The sequence below is a fragment of the Pholcus phalangioides genome, unplaced genomic scaffold, assembly GCF_987345545.1.
Source record: "Pholcus phalangioides strain wild (caught in Gottingen) unplaced genomic scaffold, Ppha-v1.0 ptg000136c_1, whole genome shotgun sequence".
Lineage (NCBI taxonomy): Eukaryota > Metazoa > Arthropoda > Arachnida > Araneae > Pholcidae > Pholcus > Pholcus phalangioides.
Genome location: NW_028301636.1, coordinates 1 through 19,548, shown reverse-complemented (window position 1 = coordinate 19,548; position 19,548 = coordinate 1). Strand labels below are relative to the sequence as shown.

The following is a 19,548-nucleotide window of genomic DNA, read 5'->3' as shown; positions in this document are numbered from 1 at the left end:
CAAAACTTCATTCATGTTGTCACCACCCTGCAGTTTGCGCTGTCTACAGCTACTGTGAGTGTGTCCTTTAGAGCAGCATTCTGGTGCTCTAAAGATGTGCTCTACAAGAGTGCTGGTCCGTGGGAATTTCTTGCCGGTGTGTGAAACATTTCACCCAATTCATGTAACTGCTACATGGTTTTCGATTTAATAAATAAAATACAGTTCATATACTAATTATGTATTTGTGCTGGTCTACAAATTTGATGAGTTTTGTATTCAAGAATCTCTGCCATCTGCCTTCAGTATTAAAAGTGAAAGTAGCGGAATCTGAAGCATTGAGGGGAAAGATGTGAAATTGGGGAATTTGCAATATCACACTGTAGTTTAGTATCTTATATTAGTTTAGTATATTTTCTTTTTTCATTCCTGAAATTTTTGAGTCTTTTGTTGACTTTTATTGGGAGCAGTTGCGCACACACATACCTTAGATGGGTTGTGCATGCAGGAAGGTTTGTGAAAAATAATCTGCTTATGTCAATTTAAGGGTAAAAATGGTAAATGTGCTGTAATTGCCCAGAACGAAAAATGTTGGGAAATTGCAAAAAACTGGTTTTTTAGCACTTAAGGACGTTCACATTTGCAACCTGTTCATACGCTCTTTTGAATCACTTAGACAACTACCAGGTACTTTTCACATTGAAAGCATAAAAGCATTGTTCATTTGACACTTTAACATAAAAAATGGTGTTTGTGCATTTTTTTTAGTACTTACAGCATTTGCTATGTTTATCTTTTAATTATTCATGTTATTTGGCTATTCTTGTTGAAAAAATCAGTAGAATTCTTAATTTTTTAGTTTCTTTCCAGTTTTTGTTACAAAATGAAAAATTAGCTTACAGTATGAAATACTATGATGCTATATTCATTGTTAAAAATTAATTTTATGTTAAAAAAATATATAGTATATGCACTCAAACTTATGATTTTTGTGATTATAAGTAACTAATTGAACTAATATCTTAAATCTCTGATGTAACATTTTATATAAATCTAAGCAGTAATTAAGTATAGATTTTATGATAACTGTATGCAGTACAAATTTTGTAAGTTTCCATTCATTCATCACAATTTTTACAACATTTTTAAATCTGTTTTCAAAGGGTACGATGTTTTCTCAAAAAGTATCCGACCATAACTTTTCAGACATAAACCAATGAAGCTAGGGAGGCGTTGTTTGGTGCATGTATGTAGACAATACTAATGCACATGCTTGAATTTTTTTCCTGCCTGCAGAAGCTACCAGTCTCCAGTAGACCGCCAATGGATGAGGGGGGGTGTGAGCGAGCGGCATTGCGTTTTCGACAAAATGACAGGAAAAACATAACACTACTGCATTAAATTTTATGTGAAGCTTGGAAATTCAAACAAACAGTGTAAGCAATCTGCAAGATTCAACAGACCTTCAGAGATGGGCATCACACCGGTAAAGGAGTGGTACAATCACTTGAAAGATGTTGAACATCAATGGAAAGAGAAACATTCTAGTAGGCCCTCAACATCCAGAAATGAGATCATTATTGACCAAGTAAGAACTCTGGTGATTTAGGATCGCTGAGTCATGATTAGAAAACTTACAGATGAGGCGAACATTAGCATTGGATCCGCTCATTTCATTTTGACTGACGATGTGGTCTGAAGGAGTTGCAATGTCAAAGTCATGCTGACCATCTTCTATGACTCCAGTGGCATGGTTCAAGAGTATGCATTTCATCACACAATCATCCCAAGAGGTTCTGCATCACAATAGGCAGCTCCATCATGATTAATGCAGTAGCGTTGTTTAAGTTTTTACTGTCATTCTGTCAAAAAAAAGGGACACAAATCTCATTTACACACTTTCTCACTCATCTGCAGGTTTGCTGGCGACTGGCAGCTTCTGCGGACAAAAAAATTAAAGCATGCTCACTAGGATTGCCTACATAACCATGCCAACCTAGCTTCATTGGTTTATGCATGAAGAATTATGGTCAGATACTTTTTGAACAAGTCTCGCAAACAATTTTTTAAATATAATATCACCCATGTTTGATTTACAGTTTCATATTTTTCAGGTTCGGAATGTGCCAATGAAATAGAAGAACCCGTAGCCTTAACGCTAGATGATATATTTAGAATATATGCTTGCATGCATTGTCCAAAGAGGTACAAGAAGATTGGGTTTTTAGAGAGACATTTGATTCTAAGTCATGGTGATCAGTCTGGTATGCAATACTTTCGTCTTTTTTTTTTTCATCTACCTGCCGAAAAGTTTATTTTCCTCAAGAATCTCATTTTATTTATGCCAGTACAGTCTATTATAGATTTAATGAACCACTAATTTACAAACCGCATGTTTTTACCAACTAGTCTTCTGGTCTTAAACAGCATACCATTACTTGAAATGCCCTTTCCCATTTATGAACAGTCAATTTTACGAACCAATTGTTAAATTCTGTAAGGTGCAACCAATTTAGTTGCATTTCAGATTTGTTTTTTATTATTACTAATGAAATCATAGACAGAAAACGACATGAAATAACACGAAACACATTTAAACATTTTTCCAACACGTTTCCATTTAAACATTTATTGCTTTTAATTTACTTTAGTTACGTTAATTAATTCACAATTTTCAAATTTCTATTTCAACAATTAAAATATAAACACAATGCAACAACTGAAGTTTTAAATTAGTAAAATATCACAGTTAATGATTGAATCTCACCCAATTTATGATCAACTAACACATGGGCGGAGGTACAAAGGGGGCATTGCCGCTCATATAGAAAGAGTTTTCTATACTATAGAGTTTTCAGCCACATCTCAGTAATTTTAAAAACTGAATTCTTTGTTTTCAAATTCTTGAATTTACCTGGAGATAAGAAGCCGAGACACAATTATTTATAAAATTATATGCTGGACCTACTTATGAGTTAGATAGTCAATCTCATGCAATAACATCGATCTCAAGTCTTTCTTTATCTTTTACCAAGTATGAAAATTTTGTTTTTTATTACTTTGTAATATTTAACTAACGATTCATACAGTTTAAGATTTTAAAAAGTTCTAACTAGCCTATAGATTACATTGAAAAAATTTTGCATCTTTAATTGAAACATTTTTTGACTCAAAAACAGAGATGGGTAGGAGATAGAGATCTATCCTACCCTTGAATTTAAAAATTAAAAACCTTTCACAGTATCCATTGTGAAGAAAAGAAATCTGTTCAATTCTACATTTTATTCATCAGATTTCCCCCCCTCAAATTAATGAAACAAGTGTCTGAGGAAGTTGCCATGTCTGTTACCTTCAATACGGTTTGTATTTCCTGCAAGCCTTTCACTTAGGAAGGAACATATCATGTTACATAACAAGCCTATGTGATATAACTGATGTAATGATCCCTGCACAACACAATAATATTACTCTCTGGTTCTGGTTATTCTTTGCATAGTCTTAATATATTCCATCTGTAACACTAAGTTTCACCTGTACCTTTACTCTCATTATATAGGAGTTTCACTGCATTTGATATCGCCTGAATACAATTTCTTTACATGAGAAAATAGAATGTTATTCTCTAGCATATACAATTGATCCCACTAATAACGTTCCCACTTAGAACACTTTCCTGCTTAATACAACTTATTTTCATGATCCCACGACTCCAACAAATTCTCATTAACATTTCCAGTTAATAGCATTTTCCTGCTTACAATATTTTTTTCCGCAATGGTTTTTTGAAAAATGTTATAAGTGGTAGGTCTATTCACTGTATAAAGTACTCACCCACCTACAAAAACGCACTGTTTTTTTGCTAAAAATCATTTGTTAGCCTGAAAGTCCCCCCCCCCCACATATAGTCTTTAGCAAAACAATTTTTTTAAAGAAATTAGTAAATAAATTACTAGCTGAATACAAGAATTTTTTTTCATGGGAGAAAACTATGTCATAATATATGCAAAGTACAGAAGAGTTCTCAAACGCTTTAAAGAAATTAAGATTTAACATGTTAACAGTAGCTCAATCTCACCAATACTAATTTGATTCTAAAATTTCATTAGTATGATATTAGAATATTAATTACTAAGTATATACATCTGATTAGATGTATACAAACTATTTTTATATTTATTACTTATTATGTACATTGATATGTAATATTGTAAACAACATATTCACAAAAACCCAGAAAAAGTAGTTTAACCACATTAGTATGTATTCTTAGCTTTGTTGCATCACCTTAATCTAGTTCTATTTTATATATAATATTTGAAGGTAATAAAAAAATGGCTTCAAGTCCTATTGCCCAATCGCAGCTATCACAATCTTCATCATTGCCTGTGATAATGGAAAGTGAAACTGTTAATGATGAAAAAAAAGCTGCTGTTCCAGCAAGTTTCGGTGAGTAGTTATTTAGTTTTTACATGAAACATGACAATTATTATTAATGAATCAAAAGACTATGCACATGGAATCCGTTTTTGGTTCCAGTAACAATGAATGAGATCGATGCGTGAATGCATTAAAACAGCAGTTGAACGCAATGACAAACAGAAAATTATCATATTTCCCAGCATTAACCGGCATGTCAGGAAACATTGAGGGATACCAGTATGCCAGGAAATTCAAATTACAGATTCTGGAAAATTCTTAAATATTTTTATTTTAAAAATCCATTGAATTAGCTGAATGCATACTGTGATCCTTATTAAACCTTTCCTGCAGGCCAGACCCCCCCCCAACATTCAAAAATCTGGTGTCCCTCGAGTTTGGCATCATGCCGACTAATGTGGGAGTGGGATATGGTATTTAACTGAAATAAAATCTTGAATAGAAATCTTTTGCATGATAGTTCTCATAGAAGAGAGCAAAAATCTGAAAATCTCATAGAATAACACTTCATACCGTTTCCCCTTATGAAAGTGGCACGAATGTGCAATGTCCTTGGTGGAAAAAAAAGAGTAAGAAATGACGTTTGAATGTTTACTCTATCCAAAACTGGCCAATTTTGTTAAACATTGGCCCGGCCAGATCGCCAAAGTTTGATAATAATAGGCATGATTTGTAGTCACTGTCAAGTTGGCACATTTTTTCATGATAATTATGTCCATGTTAGTTATGGCGACCCCATCAAACCGCAATCATGATGCTTAATCATCTTTTTTCTCCAAAATTTGGCAGAAAAAATTATATGTTTATATAATCATTTTTATAGTTTTTCTCCCAAATTTTACTTTTTTTTTCTCTTGTCACATGGAGTTAATACAGCTGCGATGTATGGACGTGTATTACACATTGGCGATTAAAAAAAATGGATTTAGTTCCTGTTGGGCCGTTTTACATCAGCACATTGAGCTTTGACCATTGATGTCCAGTTACTTCACAAAATGGCCGGAGATCCGAATTGCAAAAATGATTCGGATCTCCAGCCATTTTGTGAAGTAACTGGCCAAGTTTTGGCCAATTCGTGAAGTGGCCGGCCCCATGGCCAATTAACCACACTCCAAGCTTTGGCAGTAACACATATACAAACTGATATGTGTATATAGAAGAAGTTACTGATATGATCTCAGTTTTGTTGTGCACATGGGAAGTATCTAAATTGTTTGTATTTCGCGTTACTGCAGCAAAATGTTTTATAATGATTGCTATTTTCATCTGTGATCACATCATTCAGTTACAATATCCGTTAGGCTTATATCTGCAATACTATGAAGCTTATTCTTTATTGTATTACAGAGGAAAGTAATGAGGATTTGGTTGACTCTACTTTCGCTGCATCACCAGAATTTCCATCATGCAATATGAATGAGTCAATAGAAAATGAAGATGATGCTAATTTATCCGTTGAAAAAGGTAGAATGATTTCCTGTCATTTTTATGCCTCGTTTGCTCTAACTCCATAGAAAGTGACTCGTATATTTTCCAGTTATAATTTATTCATCATTACTGCCAATAACTTCATCAACGGAATTCTCCCTGAATTCAACAATAAGTTAGTTTAAAAAGTGCTGGTAAAATTATAGTGTGTGATTGATACAAAATCTGTATAATGATGTCTGATTATGTGCCAAAATTTCTAAAAATATAGTTGAAACTAAGGTCATGTTTGTTATTTAAATTAATTTAAGAAAATACATAATTGGTTGGAAGGGGATTGTGTGAAGATAACATTTCCCAATTTATAAGTTCATTTCGCTGGATTTGTTTCAGGTAAGAAGAAAAGGAAAAGATTGGCATCATTACCATCGCCAATGTTGAGAAAAGTCCTGTATGATCAAGAAAAAATTGCTGTACCCTTCAGTGAGGGTAAGTGCTATGAACCAAATCAATTTACCCATTCATTTCTTTTTTTATATGCGTTGTTGATTTTATGTAGAAAGTTCTTACATTTTTATGTGAAAATTTCTAGTTAAATAAATGTTTATATCACAGTTTTTGCATAACAGTCAAATTCCATGAGTGTTTAAAAAATCATGAAAACGTGCAGTTTATGCAAAACTTCAAACTTTTAAATAATTTTTCTATCAAAGGTTGGACCCGGGAGATTGTTCATAGAAACTGCTACCCCAAAAAAGGTAGCATTAAAGCCATAGACACTTATTACTTCAGTCCAGATGGAATCAAATTTGTAAGTTGCAATGTGTATTTTCAGTAATTATGTATGTAAAACTAAGAAAAGCCTTTCTATATAGTAAATGCCAATTGCTTATAAAAATCACAAATGAGCCAAACTAATTGTATTACTAGTTTTAAACATATTTTTTACACTTTTTTTTGCATATTTTTTTTAATACTATAAAACACGATTTTTCAAATCCTCTGCATGAAATTTCCAGTTCAGTGATGTTTCTGAATTGCAAGGCATAATTTTGACATTGTTTGTTTCTTCAGGATTGCTTGAATTTTTGAATTAAAAAACTCCTAATTACTCAGCAAAACTCTCAATTGGAAAAAATATTTATTTCAGCACTCATCATTATTTCCTGTCAAATAAATGTAAACTATAACATACTGGTGAAAATATTGCATTTGCGTGTTTAATGAACAAAGTTGGATTTTCAGTACATGTGCTGCTTAATCAAACTTACCATTCTTCTTTTATAGCAATATATACATTCTTTTGAAATGCCTCTCTTCATTTATTCAGGATCTTAGCTTCATTATATACTTAAGGAAACTTATACCTATGGAAAATGTGAAAGTTTTTCTACTGAACCTGTGTTTAGTATTTTAAATGGAGATAAAAAAAGCAATTTACTTTAACAGGTGGAAATTCTCAATACTAATATGTCAATTATGTTTTGGAAATTCCAGTTACTGACTTATTAAGAATACCTGAAGGAAAATGTATCCACCTATGCCTATGATTGAGCAGAACCATCATCACAATGGGTTGTTATACTATCATGTGAACATCCTTTCTTCTCAGTTTCTTTCAGCTCCAGAACAAACGCATAGCACACATAATACTACTGAAACACACATAGCAGGACATAATATAAAATACAATGTAGACTACACAAAAAAAGGAAAAGAAAACAAACATATACTTAGTAGCACGTGAAGGGATCTAAAAAATTTCACACCAAGTCTAAACAAGATAATAATTTTAATTTGTTACAAGGCAACATCATTGGTTAAGATATCTTTGCTAGCTAACATATTTTTTTTTAATGAAACATAACATAAATTTGATTTGGAATGGTTAGAGACATATAAGTTACTTAATAAGAGATAACATAGATTATATATAGCGTAATTTTCTGTTTTGTGATATCATTTTTTAGATTTTTTTAAATATTTATTTTAAACAATAAATTTATCCTATTGTATTATAGCTTCATAATTTAAGTCTTTTACAGTTGAGAGAATGTCTTTTGTGGAATTTTTTACATTGTTGTAGAGTATTTTTAGTAATTTGGTAATATGCATTTAATATTTTGGGAGCTGTATGCGGGTAGTTTTTTTGTTGGAAAAAGTGTTTTTGATACATGATGTATTTTTATATCTGGCTCTGTGTGTGTGTGAATTTATATTTTGGTTTTTATATCAGCCAATTATCATTTAAAATTTTGAATTTTACTATTTTGTACATATAATTTTGTCTAAGTGATAATGTGTGGCATTCTATATTATTTGGGTTAGAAGTATTTGAAATCTTATCTTATTATATAAGTTGTTCAGTGGATTTATGTTGCTATCATATGCTGCTTCCCCCCCTCCCCCACCCAAGCACAAATTCCATAATCCTCTAATTCTATTGAATATATCCATGCATAGAATAAATCTTGGAGGGATTTTTTTTATCAACAACGTATCCCAGTTTATATATGACAGATATAAAAATGCTTATTTTTAAATTATTTTCTCACAGTGCAATGTCCATTACAAATCCCATCTTGTATTATTATTTCCAAGTGATTGTATTTGGACACTATTTATTTCTTGTGAGTTACATTAGTTAATTATTTGACAGTAGCAGTGGTTATGGATTTTAATACAGATATCTCTGTGTTAGTGTTTAACATTTAGAAGACACCAACGAATAAGGCAAATACACAAAAAATAATAAAAAGTCCTAAAGTCCAAAAAATAAAATAAAGAGGACTTTTTGTGTATTTGCCTTATTCGTTGGTGTCTTGTAAATATTCTTGGGCAAAGTGGATCAACTCTTCTATTCTTAGTGTTTAACCTCTGGTTTTCAAACACATGTATTTAGTTTTTGTGTATTTAATTTCCGTTTATGTTTGATTAGCCAAAAAATGTATTTTAATTAAGTCCTCTTCTACTTTTTGTACAAGACTATTCATTTCTGTCCTCAACATATAGCGCGTAGCATAGATATAAATCAAAAACAATAATGGACCCAGAACAGATCCTTGTGGTACACCTTTTTTGACTTCTTGAAATGTGTGTATTGTTTCATTAATTTCTGTAGCTTGCTGTCTATAGTAGTAGTAATAAAAACCATTTTAATATATTGTCTCTTATTCCTGCTATTGATAATTTTCTGGTTAGTCAAGTCCACAAAATCAGAGGGTTTCCTTAATTCCAGGAAGACTTATAGAGTATCTATTGTTGTTCCATCCTTTATTTAAGTAATTGTATGATTCAATTATGGTTGTTTCTTGTATTTTTATTCTTTTGAAAACCATATTGGTTAGGAGCAAGAAAATTTTGTTAAGAAAGCTGTTCAACTGTTTTTTTAAAAATGTTTTTATAACTTTTGAATAGACTGGCAGAATTGAGATGGGTCTGTAGTTTCCCAGATCATTAACAACATTATTATTATTGATTATTTATTTAATTTTACAAAATCAGTGCATTTTCACCTCGCTTTCAAAGTATTTTTGAAAAACTTTATCTCAAATGCCGTCACAATGATAGTAAAATATAATCATAATCTTTGAGAAATAGAGGGTTTTTCAAAAATACTTCGAGAGAGAATGTGAAATGAATCAATTCACTGATGTGAATGCTGGGAATTTTTTCTTCTTTGAGATATAGAGTTATTCAAAATATAGAATTTTGAGATGCAAAGTTTCTTTTTTATATCATGGTATAGTCACTTCTTAAAAATAAGAATATAAGGTTTGCTCAAAAAGTATAAATTTTTTGTGCTTAAACCACCAATGATGTTAGAAAGACATGTTTGGTATAGTTATGAAGGCGATCCTAATGCACATACTTGAATTTTTACCCTGCTTACAGAAGCTGTGTGCCAGTCACCGACAGATGAGTGAGAAAATGTCAGCGAGTGCCATCAGATTTTCATTTGACTGAAACCGGTCTTTCTGGAGCATATTCAGCTTGGGGGAAGACTCAGAAATTACACGAAGCCATGTTGAAAGAGTAGAGAGCTTGACAAAGCATAGGCCTGTTGTGTTGTGTTTGGCCAGGAAATGCTGAACCAAATATTAAGAATGGGCCAGTGTGTTATCGCGCTGAAACTGCCAATTGCCCACAGGTCCAGCCGTTTGCATCTCACAGAATCATGGAGGCAATGCAGAACTTCTTAGTAGTACCCCCTCGGTGATGGTTGTGTGGTGTGTACTCATGATGAACCATGCCACTGGACTCAAAGAACACCGTCAGCATGACTGTGGTCCCTCCACTGATATAGCAGCCATCTTTGAAGAGGTTGTACCACTCCTTTATGATGAATTTTGTGGAGTTTTTCCCATTTGGGAATCATCAAGCTTCACAAAAAATTTAATGCAAAAGCATTCTAAAAATTTTTCTGTCATTTTGCCAAAAAATTAAAATCTAATATGTTGCTCACTTACATTTCTTCATTCATCTGCAATCTATTGGTGACTGTCAGCTTCTCCAGGCCAGGAAATATTCACACATTAGGATTGTCTACATACATACACCAAACCATACCTTCCTAGCTTCATTGGTTTACGAATGAAAAATTATTTTTGTATACTTTTTGAGCAAACCTCATGTATAAAAAATAATCATGACAAAATTCTGATGAACACGAATATTTTCTTGTATAATATTTCTTGTGCATTGGCTACTATTTTATGAGTGCATATTTCAGTTTTTGAGAAAAAATTAAAAATTTTTATTACTTCAATGGTTTACTTTTTTTTCAGCGTTCAAAGCTAGAAATTTCAAAATATTGTGAGTATTTACCTAAAGTTTTTATATAAATTTTATTATTGAAGCTTTTAGTCATGCTAATTTGGTCACACATGCAAATGAATGCACACAGTCATGCAAATGAATTCTCAAGAAAAAAATATTTATTCAGAATAATAATAAAAAAATGTTTTTATTATATATTTCCATAATTCCAGTGGCCAAGCATAACATAAGCAATCTCACATCTCAGAATTTCACCTTTACAAGAAGGAAAGTCTTCAGAGAGCCTTACGAAAGAGAAAGAGATGCTCGGTCTGTGAAGTTTTTTCCTGTAGAGGGCAAAGATGATTTTCATGATGAGGATATGAGGAATGACGAATCCACAATTTTGTCATCCCCGAAAGAATATTCAAAAGAAGAGCTCTCACCTGATGAAAGTGAATCAGGCAGCTGTTCAAGTGATAGTTCGAATTATGATTAAACTTTTGAGGACTCAGTTCGCTCATCTCTACGTTGCAGCAGATCAAAAGAGATGGAGTATTCTATTTAAAGACTTAACAGAAAAGTTCCTATCTCATATTAAAACTTATGTAATTATTTGATTTCGTTCTCTTAACAAATTGAAATGATTATTCTGTTTGTCTGATGCTTATTGAGAAATAGTTTTTCATGTATACATGCCTGAGACATGCATCGAGCGGCTACTTTATTATGACCACCTTGTCAATATTTTGCTTGACCACCTTTTGCTTTTAATACAGTCTTGATTCTTCTTAGCATGGACTTTATGAAATGTTGATAGGTCGTTTTTGCTGCAATTTTTCTGCACTGTTACCAATATGCTGACTTTTGGTGGTAAGATGGTCATCTACCACCGTGAAGATTGCTGTAAGGTCCTAGGTTCTAACTGGGGAAGAATATAGATAAGATATTTTCCCCTAATGAACTTTAGGCAATCACCGAGAGATGGCGCCTTCATTTCCAACCCAACTCGTTAACCACAGCTAAGTGCAGTATAGTGATATGGCTGGAGTTAGTGTGTGTGGTGAAGTATTCTGCTGAATTCAATATCTTGCAAAAGATGTGTGGTGGGAAGAATCCAGTCATGCCATGTCTTTTACATCTGTAGACTCTTCATTCTTTCCATGCATTCACCAGTCTGTGCCTATTTGCACGTTGAGACTGAGATTTTAGGCCTGCCAGTTGATTCTTTAAACACTTTAACTGTAGCTGCTCTTGAACATTTCACATATGCTGTGGTTTCGCTGATACTCACTCCATGACTCTGAGCTCTTACAATCATTCCATGTTCAAAGTCTGTTAAAAAAAAATCGTGTTTTTTCCTCCATACCTTCACAAACAATTCATCTATACTATTCCCTCGGGAACTAGTATTTTTTTTATACTAGCCTAACCATCTAGTGGCAATAGTTATACACCATAGCTCATTAGCTTAAAACTGTCAAGTGGTCATCAGGACTGGACAAGTCTGGAAAAAAAATCTAGGCCCCCAGAAGTTTTTACCCAGAGAATGCCCAAAATAATGCTTCTTTTGGCTTTTTCAAGGCATAGTGGCCCTCTTTCGTATGTTGACAGATATGCTGCTATAAATTCCAAACATCTTGTGCTGCTCTCAGTCCCTGTAATTTAGTAACCACGCAAGGAAAATTTTAGGCATCAATACCAATTTTTTAGTCGACATGGCGCTTGTACAGCTGTGGTGGTCATAATAAAGTGGCCACTCACTGTATAAAAGTTTAGGTAAAACTCAAAGGGTTCCTTCAAGGAAGAAATAGTTTTTCCATGTGGTAATCAATGTTGGTGAATACTTTTAAAAGTAGAAAATGTGAAAAAAAGTGTAATTGGATGAGTGATAATCTGTCCAAGCTGTTTAGATTTCATTATGACTGTGATAATGAATTTATTTGCTCATGAAGCTTGTTGTTCATGTAAATACTACCTTTATCTATGATGAACCTGCACAAATCATAAATTTGATTCATACTTTTTCAGACACAATCGAGCTGCATTCACTTTGTTTGTTCAATTTTTTAGTCACTTTCTTTCAGATTTTAACCAAGAACAGACTGGTGTTCTAGAGAGCTTATTGTCATAGTAGCAGTTCCCATAAAGAAATCAGATAAGAAATTGGCACGCGTTTCCTCAGAACTCTGAAAACCTTCACTCGCCTCCTCGCGTCACTTTAAAAAATAAAAAAAATAAAAATAGTGCTTTTATTACTGAATGGTTTTGAAAATTATGAGATTTTTATCCATCCATCAGACAACTATGTGATCTTTATAAGGAGGTGTGTTTCACGGTTTGGTATTAGTTTATGTAAAAAAAATTACTCATAATATTCTTAAATATGTTTATATACAGTCGATGCTTGTTTTTATGAATTCTAACTAAGGTGAACAATTAATTCATGAAGGAGGAAATCTTTAACGAAGTGGCATATTGTTCAGTACTAGAGAATTGTGTCCGAGTGGTGCAGTGGTAACAAACTCTTCTACCAACATGAAGGCTGTCAAATCCACGGGTTTGAACATAAATAACACACAAAATGCAATTGCTTGGATACCAAGAAAAGACAAATTTTTGGAAAGAAAATCCATATTTCTCTGTGGGGAATCAAACTACCAACCTCTCATTGTCTAGGCAAGTGCCCTACCATTCAAGTTGCAGTGGACAGACATTTTTTTCTGTTATGCTGAAAAGGACTTCATTGTGTGTCGTTGTAGACAGCCTCCTAACTCAGCAAGAGCTTGTGACGATATTAGTTCCCAGATGGCAACATGCAACATAACGATAAACCTCACTGCAAAATATACAAATTTAGGAGCCTGTCTAGATAATGCTCTTTACATAATTTGCAGAGAGGTTATTTGTACATCACCATCTGGGAACTAATGTCTTCATGAGCTCTTTCTAAGTTGGGAGGCTATCCAACACTCACACACAGTCCCATTCAGCATAAGGGGAAAAAATTATGTATCGTAATGGTAGAGCATTCACCTGGACTGTTAAGGGGATGGTGGTTCAATTCCCTTGTAGAGGTATATGAATTTTCGCTTGGTTTTCGGATAATTGTAATTTGTATAATTGGCGGAGAGGTTCATTGTTACATTATAGATGACATATCACAGTGACCACAATAGATGGCATATCACAGTGACCACAATAGATGGCTTATTCGTATCTGACCCAACTGGATATCAGTAGTAAATTGCTGTATGGTAATATGACCAGAGTTGGTGTGCTGTGAAGTAGTATGGGTGGCACCTTCAGAGAAAAAATATCAGAAATATCACGCTGACTGGGGATTATACTTTGGTGGGCTACAAAATCTTAATTTTTGGCTGCTCAGCGGAAAAATATGTCTGTTCACATCAAATGTGATGGTCAGAAACATGAACAAATGTATTTTACCATTGAGCAGCTGAGAGTTAAGATTTGGTAACCAACCCAAGCGAGATCCCTAGTTAGCGTGATAGTGGTTATATTTTTCTCTGAAGACTTCATCCATATAATGTGTTGAAATTCATTAGAACTTTCGTATTTTCCGTATGTTTGCTTTTTTTATTAGTGACTTCTAAGCATTGTTGGACAAAGGTTTTTATTTACTCTTGCATAGAATTAGTTCATAAAAAATGTGTCGGATCATAAAATTTAGCGGCAACTGTTCATCAAATTTACTTAAATTTAACATTCAAGTTTTCCCCTCATTTCAAAATGAAACCCATTTATAGAGGATGTTTTTGGTGAAGGATATATGACTTCTCTCTGGAAGGAGTAGGTTGTAAAAATCACACAAAATCATGCATCAATTCATTACAACTTGAGTTGCGGCTTCAAGAAAATGGAAATGTTTTCATTAATGGAAATATATCACCCAAATTTTGTTTTTGATCAATCACTATTTACTGTTACTGTTAATGTTTCGTGTAGGTATTAGTTGGTTAATTCTCTCGAGTTATTGTATGTGTTTTCTTAATGTGTAAATTTTTTTTTATCATTTTTATATTATTGGATGAAATTATACAACTTCGATAGAAAACGATTGCCTATGCATATTTTTTGAACTGTTCGAAAGTGTGTTTTGAACATGCATATATATATTTGCAATACATGAAATAAACTGCTGAGTTCAAAAAGTTCCTCAAACTTATTTTATTATAGGAGAACAAATACAGATAAAACATGTTTATTTGGTATTTCCCCTCGAAGTAACTACCCTGTGAATTTATGTATTTTTGCCACCGTTCATACAAAGATATAAATGCGGATTGCAAGCCTCCTTTTGTCACATCCTCCAGTCCCTTTGCCACTGCTCTTCTTTGGATCATGGGAATTGTTTCCTCTCAAGCAATTTTTTTATCTCGGGTCAAAGGAAAAGTTACATGGTGCTTTATTAGAGAATTAAGCTGGCTGTCGCAGTATCCGAATCTGATGATAGGTAATCTGACACCAGGAGGGACCCGTGAACCGGCACATTATCGTGATGGAGCACCCACGATTTATCCTTCCAAAGATCTACTTGCTTACATCTCACAGAATCCTGCAGACTTTTAAAGACTCACAGGTCTGTCCTGGTATAATGATATGGATCTGTTAGGAGTAGCAAGACCCCCCTTCAAAAATAAGTGATTTATAGTTATAAATTTGATATTTTTCATTAATTAATGAATTCACGTGTTATCCCAAGTCGCACCATCTGAAGCTATTGAACGGAAGCTGTATCGTCGTCGGGAGAAGCTTGCCCCTCATCATTGTTGTTTATGTTAAACACCATGGTGTTGTGGTGATGGAGTAGCTGAAGGATATGCTAATGAGATGCGATTGGAGATGATTTGTTGTTACATTCATATATAAGGCGATGCCGATATCATCTGATGCATTCCTTGATTGAATCATTCTATTGATTGCATCTGATGCAGGCTTGATTGGGTGCAGTTTGTTCGTCAGGAAAACTCCACCTGGGGAGTCTGGAGCCTCTAGCCATTGGGCTAACTCTGGTGTCGTCTGCTTTCCTGACATCTACTCCGCCTAGTTCCTGATCATAAGGCTGCAGGACACAGAGGATTAGTTGACTGTCCAATAGATGATGATCTACTGGCTCGAGGGTGTATTGATTGCCAGGACTGGATACGACTATGCAATTAGATGATGTAAATTTTCAATCAAAATTTAAATGTTAAAATTCTGTTAATTAAAATTAATATTTTTGAGTTCTATCCTGACTCTAATTGTGTTGGATTGCTTTGTGATACTCATTAAGATGCTGGTTGTGACTAGTGATTCATCACACTGGTGTCAAGTTATCTGTTAAAACATCACATTCTGATACTTCCACAGCCAGCTTATTCCCCTGATCTAGCCCCATGTGAATTTTTCCTCGGATAAAGAATTTTCTTGAGGGGCAGGTCAATTCTCAGGTTCCAAAGTAGTGCAGTGGGGAAGGCACTAGAGGGTGTGACAAAAAGGGCTTGCAATCCGCATTTACATCTTTGCATGTACATTGGCAAAAATACATAATTGCATGGGGGGTAGTTATTTCGAGGGAAACACCAAATAAACAAGTTCTATCTGTACTTATTTTTCCGTAATAAAATAAGTTCTGAAACTTTTTGACCGTAGTATTAGATTAAAGTTTGAATTGAAAATGTTTTGTATAGTTTAGCCTGGATAAAGTGTTTTTGATGTTATTTTTAATCAAGATTTATTGTATTGGATAGTATATGCAGATTTCTGCCGAGATTTTTTTTCTCTGCGGGCTTGTTGGTCTATGTTCTGTAAGGATAGCTATATATCTCATGTGAATATGCGCGAGTGGTATTTTAAAACAAGAAAGAAAATTATTCAATTGTTATTGCAGTCGAAGAGTTTGCGATTGAACCTTCATTGTCGAGAATTCAAACATTTTATTAACTCTTAAACTGTTCATATCGCAAATAGATGATGGGCATAGCAAGCTAGCGAATTGCTTATTGATGGTTACATATCGGGGAAAGAATTTTTATCTTTTTGTGTAATGGAAAAGTATATTTCCTGATACGTTTGCTGTTCAAGAGTCAAGGCCAATATAATCTATTTATGAATTTTTTTTTGTTATTGGAGAGAGATGATTTTTCTCGATCCCAACACATCGAAGAAAAAGAATTTCTAGATATTAATGCTGAGACAAACTCTAGGAAAGAAAATTGCAGTAAGGCCTCAAGTATAGAAGCCTCAATCAAGTCTTGAGTTATCAGAGGTATTCTGATTGCCCCTCCCCCTTATTCACTATACTAGAGGTCTTCAAACATATGGCCTGCGGGCCAAATGTGGGCCTCTGAGCTCTTTGCTGTGGCTCACTGACCATTTTTAGAAAACATGCTTTACATAGGAAAACGATTAAATTCAAAAAAAAAATTTTTCTTTTTGTTGAACAAGAGCTTTGGCCACTGAGATGCCATATTTACCACTGCCATATTTAGATACCTTATGAGATACTTTCCAGATTCAGTAGTAATGTTGTGCATTTGATACATTAAAAGGGCCGTCATAATGAATTGGAGGAACCCAGAACCAAATCACTTTTTCAGACATTTAATTCCATATGGGCTACATACAGTGAAACCTGAGTACAACGATACTGTCTATAACAATAAACCTGCCTATAATGATATTTTCTTTGGTCCTGGTGGAATTCCTGTTCAATGGGAAATAGCACAAATGCTCATGCTGTCTAAAACTAACCTATCAATAACAATATTTTTTCTATATTCCCTACTGTATCGTTATAGACAGGTTTTACTGAATTTTGAGACCAAATTTGGTATCATCCAAAGGTATGAATCATTACAGAAATGCTAATAATAATAAAAATAATTTTAGAGTTATTGAAGAAATGATTTCATAATTGATGAAAAAATAATTACAGAATTACTGAAAGAAATAATTGCAGGACTACTGATAGAAATAGTTTTAGATTGTCAAGAGTAATTTTAGGATTTGCAATAGTAATTTTAGAACTGTCGAGAGTAAGTTTAATTTCAATGCTATTCGAAAGCTAAGAACTCAAAATTTTCTTTTAAGAAATTTGTTGTGATCCACCCTCTAAGCCTTGATAAATCCTTGGCCCGGGGGGGGGGGGGGAAGGGAAGGGTTATCTGATGTGGCCTGCCCCCTCAAACCTAATTATGTAAAAATGAACTCAGCTTCACATTTACAGATAGTTTAGGTGACCCATGGCACAATTCCAGAGTATTTAGGCTGCCCGTGGCACATTTTCAGATCACACAAGTAGGCCTGTGGCACATTTACAGATCACTTAAGTGACCTGCGACACAGTTCCAGAACACTTAAGTGACCCCCCCAGTGCTGCTCTACATCACTCAAGTTACCCCTGGCACATTCCTAGATTACTTAGCTGATCCGCGGCATAATTAGGGATGATCACTTGAATGATGCGTGGCACAGTTTGAGAGTACTTAAGCGGCCCAAGTGTATTTCTAGATCACTTGAAGGATCCACAAAATATTTAGAGATAACTAAAGTGGCTCTCTAGAAGACTTATCAATAGGAAGATTTCTAGTCAGGTACCCACAAACCACAGTTCAGGATTCCATTAAGAATATTTCATATTTTTATAAAGGGTGGTTGATGACGTAAGCATTATCCAAACCCCCTCCCCCCTTGTTATCAAAAGGCAGCAAATTGGGAACCCCTCCTTCCCCATCGATGGTGACATAATACTTGAATGGCCTCTTTGGCATCCTGGTGCACACCACGTTTACATTAGCACCTGATAATGATTAACAAACTATGCACTACATCCTACATCTATAATAAAACAAAAGCCACAGAAACAAATTTGACCTATCGCCTAACGAGAAAAATTGTGAATGTGCTCCCGGACACTTGAAGGTTGAGAGAACTACTACGTTATAGTCATGGCCCACCAAGAGGGTAGGTCCGTCTCTGCTGCAAGATGTGGGAGCCATGTCTACAATGTCTGTACACAGGGCCACAACTAAATACTTGGTCAGCCAAGGCAAGTTCGCATTTAGGCACCTCCCCCTCGTAATGCTGAAAAAGGGGTTAAAGGGATAAATTTGCACTCCCTTCTGTCCTGTACTTGGGGTGCCAGACCCGCCTGTACACAGCTTGCCACAATGCTGTCAGAGCTAGCCGACAGATTATCTACCCAGAGCTGCACTAAATACTCTTTCAGCTGGGGCAAGCATGCATATTTTGAGCCCCACCCCCATGTAGTTTTAAATGCATCGTTAAAAGAAGGATTCAGCGCTCTTTCTGGTCCAGCACCAGAGGTATCAAACCTGCATGTACTTGCATGCAGGGAAGAAACATTTCTATTTCTCACATGGACGAATTGGGTACGTGCTCAGGGCACAAAATTGGCTGCTTTTTGCATTACAGGCAGAGGTCTCTTCCCTATTCCTTTAATTCAAAGAACACTATATAAAGGTCTCATAATTTTATATTTGCCATGAGTCTGAACCCAAAGTCCATGGCTGAGGGGGGGGGGGGGGAGGATCAAAACTCCACACTTGTGAGTTTACTATCTTCGATAGAATTTTGAACTATTGCTTTGTTAAGAAGTCTTTATTAAAGTATTTTTAAACTGTTTTGTGGTCCCTAAAATTTAGCTGCACAGTGCTGCTGCATTCTTTGCACCTGCTGAAGTCTGGCCCTGTGGGTAATATTCGGTGTTGTAAACTGTGTAAATATGTTTCAGCAGGAGTTCTCAAAGTGTGCACAGAGGAGCTACGGCCCTGACAAAGGTTTTCGCAAAAAGACTGTTAAACCTCTTTAGGGAGCCACAAATGAGTGTTGATTAAGGAAAGGGGCACTCCTGATGGGAAAAGTTTGAGAACCCCTGCGTTATAAAGTATCTTGTGTAACTTAAAACTGCGTAAAAAC

The 19,548-nt window shown here is 34.6% G+C and overlaps 1 protein-coding gene across 1 annotated transcript; it reads left to right on the top strand.

The window, feature by feature from the left end:
* Positions 1 to 1,025: 1,025 nt before the first annotated feature.
* On the top strand, positions 1,026 to 19,535 carry LOC149063731 (uncharacterized). The gene is made up of 7 exons (XM_089255671.1): positions 1,026 to 2,243; positions 4,300 to 4,425; positions 5,764 to 5,880; positions 6,238 to 6,333; positions 6,558 to 6,655; positions 10,632 to 10,659; positions 10,836 to 19,535. The coding sequence occupies exons 1-7, from the start codon at positions 2,168 to 2,170 to the stop codon at positions 11,099 to 11,101; spliced, it is 807 nt and encodes a 268-aa protein (XP_089111797.1). The 5' UTR covers positions 1,026 to 2,167; the 3' UTR covers positions 11,102 to 19,535.
* The last annotated feature ends 13 nt before the right edge of the window (positions 19,536 to 19,548 follow it).